Source organism: Branchiostoma belcheri, unplaced genomic scaffold (genome assembly GCF_001625305.1).
Source record: "Branchiostoma belcheri isolate BF01 breed outbred unplaced genomic scaffold, Haploidv18h27 scaffold11, whole genome shotgun sequence".
Classification (NCBI taxonomy): Eukaryota; Metazoa; Chordata; class Leptocardii; order Amphioxiformes; family Branchiostomatidae; genus Branchiostoma; species Branchiostoma belcheri.
Genome location: NW_017802491.1, coordinates 3,255,123 through 3,261,393, shown reverse-complemented (window position 1 = coordinate 3,261,393; position 6,271 = coordinate 3,255,123). Strand labels below are relative to the sequence as shown.

Here is a 6,271-nt window from a genome sequence, read left to right as displayed (position 1 = left end):
GAGTAAATGTCAAAGAAACTACCACACTAGATGCCTCCCACCTCCTCTCCCTGTTGCTTGGGTAACTCAGGGGTACACTATATTTTAAATGTTCTCTGACAGATGGCCTGTATGAAATGTTCCATGCAACATTTCAATCTGCCTAGAATGAATCTATAATCCAGCTGCAGAGTCCCCAAGTGCAGCTAGATCTACTCCCCCTCCAAGATATGGGGATAAGATCAGACTTCCTGTCTGAGAGAAGAAATTGAACTCTTGTTAGATGTCCCTGACCCACAGGTCATGACCACTTGACCTCACCTTTCACTCCTACTTTTCAGATGGTGATGATGTGACAAAAATAGTGTCATGGTAAGGGCTCATTCTTGGCAACTTCTCCAAGAATATACAGGCTGACAATCAGATCCATATGATGCTGTTCATGCTGTCCCTATCAAGGTTTCCAACTGTTTAATACTGCCTGGGTACTTTCACTTCTGTAAACAGCAGTCATAAAGTACTACAGTGCTAAAGACCTATCACAAAACATGTCTGCTACATTCTAATCAGCCCTTAGTATACTAAGATGAAGTCTTCTGTTTTGCATCCTCTTCCTAATCATATAGTGTTCGTACAGGATAACAGGGTAATCATAGCACACACCATAATGAGAAATGTTCAGCAGTTAGAAGATAATGATAGAAACTCCACAGTCCACACCTTACAAAGAATAATTGTCTGAGGCAAGGTTGTGACAGCTGGGGTCCCAGACTATATAATCATAGAATATTTCTATAGCAGAAATTGATTGCCCTAAATGCTTGCGGGCATCCCTCCACAAGTGCTCCCACTTTTAAACAAAGATGGCATTTGATATGTGCTTTGCTACAAACAATGGGAAGACACCCATTCCGGAGGCAATGTTTACAATATTGTGTGAAAATTACATGTTCTGTGGCCTCCCTGGGGCTGGCAATTGTTAAGACACATGGACGGACTGGTGTCTTCTGTGCTCCAGACAAAAATTTCACATGGCAGACAGTTGTCCATTGTTACCACCTGTCAAACAGCTGAACTTTTCACATTGCAGGTCACTTGTGAAATGGTTCTTACCTTTGCAAAAGGGCTTACTCAATAATTTACATGATTAACATTATGTGTATAGTTGATAAACAAAGAAAGAAGTCTTCTCCAATCACGGTCTAATTTAAATTACAAGGTATTGGTCATCTGGTATCTTTCATGTGTCACCCTTTGTGTGTTTCAAAAGGTGAGACTGGTACTGGATGATGTACAGGATGAAACTATAAAAGACTTTCATTTGTAAGAAATCTTTTAAATATGACTTTTGATCAATGTTGAAATGTCTCTGTACTCACATTAACACTGTATGCTTAATCTTTTTGTTTATCATATGCTTCTTACAATGTCATTTCATAATTTAGTTTTGTAGTATTGTTGTCTTACTGTCACACATGGTACCATGTATGATTGTCAAGCAATAAAGTTCAAGTAAAGTTCATTCATATGACCTGTTTATAAAAGTACTCGGTTTTTTGTTAACAGTTCACATGTATTAGTTAATAGTTATTTACTCCTCTTTACAACAGCCCTATTAAAATGACATTAGTAGGTCTTTTCCACTTCATGATCCATCTGCTTCACAGGTCATTAACTGTATGTTACCCAGTAACTACATGTACATGTAGACAACCCTACTGCGTAGCATTAACGGCTAGAGTTCTAATGTTATTATAATTCTGAAATGACCTTCCACTCTTATTAAAGAGATCAGCTATGGGATTTGCAAGCTGATACAACTGATGTGGATGATTATTTCACACCTGACTTAACCTTGATCCAGCAGCCCCTTACTGTGCTTGGGCAATGCTTTCATGCAAAATCCTGTCTCCACAGTAATACACATTTAGCTGTATCTTTGCACTAAGGCCCGATTTAGACTAGAAACGGTATACCGTTTCGAAACGGTACGAAACGTTTCGCCACAGAAAACGGTTCGTCTTTACGAGGCGGAAGCGTTTCGGGCCGCCCGTGGCGCAGGATGTTTCTGACCCACAGTGACCTATGATGACCTCCCCAAACCGCTTCTACGGTTTGCCTCATTGGCCTTATGATACTTGTGTTTCAGGGCCTTGAACTTCGCCCGAACCTGCTTTGGGGTGCGTAAATACCCCTCAGCCGCCAGCCCGTCCACAAGCATCTGTATGCCCTCCCTATTACGCGAGGTCTCCAAGCGGGATTGTATAGTTTGATCGGCCCACAAGCTGATCAAGCAGCGGATCTCTTCTTGGGTCCAGACCCTCCCCTGGCCTTCTGCCATCCCCCCAGACATAAAGGATGACGAAAATTCGAGAAATACATGATATAAAATGGCGAAAATGGACACAATCGAATATGGCGCGAATCTACCAGAAAATGGACGCGCGCGGGCTTATTAGCATGTGATTAGCATATGACACATGACCTGGTTTACCGTTTCAAGAAACCCTTTGACTTTAGACCTAGCAAAAAGCGTTTCGGGCCCCCGCTGAAGGGTTCTGAAACGGTCGAAAACCACGATGGAGGTGGTTTTCGGAAACGGTCCGCGAAAACCCATAATAAACCGTTTTTTCCTCTTTAGACCGGGAACGGTTAACCGTTCCGAAACGTTTCCCTGGCCAAAACCCCTTAAGCGTTTCTAGTCTAAATCGGGCCTAAGAACATGCAGTGGTGTGTGTATCTTTGAAAGTACTTCACACTTTCAGGTGGTTTGGATGGAGACATGCTAACCATACCAGAGGTATGAACTGTGTGGGGATCAGCTGACAGGCTCCAGCTGTTCATCAATAAGAAAAGTAGTATGGAAAATCTTTCTTCACTTACTGAGGATTTACCTTTTGACCATGCATGTGTAACATTATGTACATTAAACCTGTAATAGAGAAGTAAGACACCAGTCTTTTGAAGAAGTGTAATACTCCTGAGCAGAGACCTTTGCATGGACAGACCTTCAGTAAGCCTCAAAGAATCCCTTCCCACATGGATCACTCTCAAGGAAAACTCATCCCAAACATTTCAGCAAAAGGTCATGTTCTGTGACCTTTTCATGAAAAGTAGGTAGAGTAAGCTGGGAATTGTGTTCATCATAGTAGTATAGTAACGTTAATGTTACCTGGAAAAAAAACATGGCACAAAAATGATGGATGGCTTCAAAATCAGGTTATTATAACCAGAACCAGCTGTTAAGTCAATAACTGAAGTAACTGACAAAACATGTTACATATATGGATAAAGATGATAGTAATGCCACATTCACCACCTTATCATTTGTCCATTGTTAAAGTTGTTAAAGTTAAAGTTGTTACACTATCACGAATATGTTTTGGTCTTGCGGGTTCTGTTGATTTTTGAAACATGATGAAAACTGTGGGTTGCAACGACTGCTGATGTCGCTGGTCGGCACGTTTGACAAGACTGAACTGCAGTTTCGTTTCAGCCTTGCAAGTCACGTCGCCTGGCTCTACTTTGTTATCGTGCTGCCTACCAGCGATGAAAAATTGCCTGACCTTGAAAGACAAACAGATCCCTCAACCACAAATTGGAGCAAGGTAATCAAAGAACAGAGTAGCTTTTCTACTCGGCACAAAAGATGGAAGATGGAGGAGGGAGTATCAGTTTCCTCTGGTCAGGGCTGCTCGTAGCTTCGGAACAAAAACAAACCAACATGGCTCCGATTTCTACGCAAAACAAAAAGGACAAGAAAAGTTAAGACTTACGTCCATTCTGCTACATCATATCCTTCAAGACTGGGTGGTCTAGCACGTCTCGGTGTATCACAGCTAGACGTCTTCTCAGGAAGGCCACATCCTCCGCAAGTTCATGATCCGAGTCCTCCAAAAACGGAACGAACTCGGCGTGCACTCCTCCGTCAACAACAGGGCACTCGCCCCCTTCGTCCAGTCCCGCCCCCACTTCCAGCTCGATGTCCTCCTCCAGATCGTCTTGTAGAGGGTTTCCTGCGATGCCATTCCGTTGTCTGGGCTGGTTGATAAGTCCCAGCAACAATTCTTGAGGCAAACTCTCCAGATCGGAGGAAAAAGAATCCTCCAAAGAGTCGAACAGGTCGTAAGTCACACCTCCTACGGCCATGTTCGCAACTGTGTTTCAGAAGTGTCCACTGCACGGTCACGTCCGATATTTCTGCTCGGATGAACTGTCAACAGCATAACCTACAGCTGCTTTAGAGTAAAATACATAGAAGCTGATAACAGTACAGACAAATGACTGGCAGATCCAGGCTACAAAGTTTTGAGGGGCCCACCTACATCGACCGCCGACTGTCCAGCTGCGAGGAGGCGGTGCGCGGCATCGATCACCCTGTTTGAATTTTCCCTCTCATGGCGCTCAAGACAAGTCCAGAACTCTCATGCCGCAATCAAAACAAAACTTATTCCTTCAGTAAATCTGGATGTTCCAAAGCCGACTGCAACAAAGTAGCTGAAAGCTTGGAATATTTCTGTCCATAGACAGTAAGGAGGTCAGTCGATGGGCCGTTACGCCTGGTCTTGGGTCATCGTATCCCCTTTGTAGAAAGTCTGGGCTGAAAATTTGCATGTCAAAAGCCCACGAAAAACTCCATTCATCGCTATTATTGATAGGCGGGTCGCTTTACAGAGATCTGTGAAAAGTTTACACATTGGACGTTAGTCAATTTTTTTGTCTTGCAAATGTTTGCAAATGAGCCCAGCAGTCAATAATAATCCTGTTGTTCATAAATTTCATTAAACACAAGGATACAAACAGACACTTATTGGGAAATTTAACGTTTTTCTGACTTTCTAGCCAAGCTGGTTCACCATGAAAGAAGATATTATAAGTGATCTTAAAGAGCTATGACGTTAAACTATGTAAGTCTTCACTTCTTATATTCCCTTCTTATGTAGTCTAGCCCATGGTCATGTATGGAAAACTATTACATCTGCTTGGACTTTGAAGGATTGCGTGGTAAGAATCTGTATTTCCTGGTTTCTTTCAGTGGTCACTGTACTACATGTAACTACATGTATCGTTACCTCTGTTGTTCAACTCATATTAGCTTGGATTATTTCTAAGTTTGTTTATCTTGAGGATTATAAACATTTGACAATTGCTTATGTAAGTAAGGGGTAGTATGTATTAAAAAAATACAAGGGCCCTTGGAAAAATAAGCAAGAACTGTTTGTTACACAACAAAGAAACCCTCCTTTGCTTCAAAATCTCTTTAGGTAACCAAAATCCCTTTTCAAAGATCAGCTGCTTCATGACTCAAAGGTGAGTAATCGCCCTCACACTACAGTATCTACTTGAGTGGCCAAGTGTTACCGCACCACAAACACATTAAACAAACACTTTAAGCAAGCATGGATCCGTTTGGCTGCAGCGTCGGCTCTTTCAAAACAACTGAGGTGCCCAGTTTAGTCTTTCAAAGCCTGGTTTTGCCACTTGTTTGATGTCGCACTTTTAATAGCAAATGCAAATTTAATCATTGGTGCAAACTACACAATACAATCTTCAACATGCATCCTTGAATTATAGAATTTAATCTGATTTCTCAAGGAGCCCCTCTTGGACACATTCAATAAATTCTTCTGAAAATTGCATTCATTTTCAACAAACCTGTCTTGTGGCTGATTCCACAATTTACAGTCAAACTGTCATACCCAAATGTAAAATACAGTTGAATTAAAAAAAAAAAACAGATAGTGAGGAGACATAGTACAAGGAAAGACATGTGACACAGGGAACCGGTAATCTACGGTAAGCTGCTGGAAAAGCTGGGATAGGTGACAACCTTTGATGTTGAGTAGGGAGCAGGTGCTAAGTCAAGCACGGAACTGCCATCTTTCACACTGGAATTACGGGTAGTCCACAGCAATCTGATCAATTTGTCTTAAGATAAGCCTAAGAAGGGGTATAAAAACATAGAACAAACTAGAGTTCGATGATCTCATACCCCCATGACATGTGTATTGTTTTCATAAATCTTACGCATGGTGATGACCACCTGTAATTGGCTTACATTTTTCACCGCATATATTCAAATCATATGAGGCCATTTGCATATATTGTATCAATTGATCATACTCTCCACCAAATGACAGGGTTATCTTAAGAAATAAGGCTATTCTAGCGTTTCCTCATAAATTATGCAAATGAGGTCCTGATTGACATAAATTATGTTTAGTGATGTTCACCTTCACTGAACTTCCAATTATGGCAAGTATTAAATTCCCAGCAGTTACCACCATAAAAT

The 6,271-nt window shown here is 41.6% G+C and overlaps 1 protein-coding gene across 1 annotated transcript in view; it reads right to left on the bottom strand.

Moving 5' to 3' along the window:
- LOC109485931 (unconventional myosin-IXa-like) overlaps positions 1 to 4,715 on the bottom strand; it is a 65,734-nt gene extending 61,019 nt beyond the window's left edge. Inside the window, exon 1 of the mRNA XM_019789637.1 lies at positions 3,903 to 4,715. Within this exon, the coding sequence (XP_019645196.1) occupies positions 3,903 to 4,128 (226 nt within the window). The 5' untranslated portion in view covers positions 4,129 to 4,715. The remainder of the gene's footprint in view (positions 1 to 3,902) is intronic.
- Between the last annotated feature and the right edge of the window lie 1,556 nt (positions 4,716 to 6,271).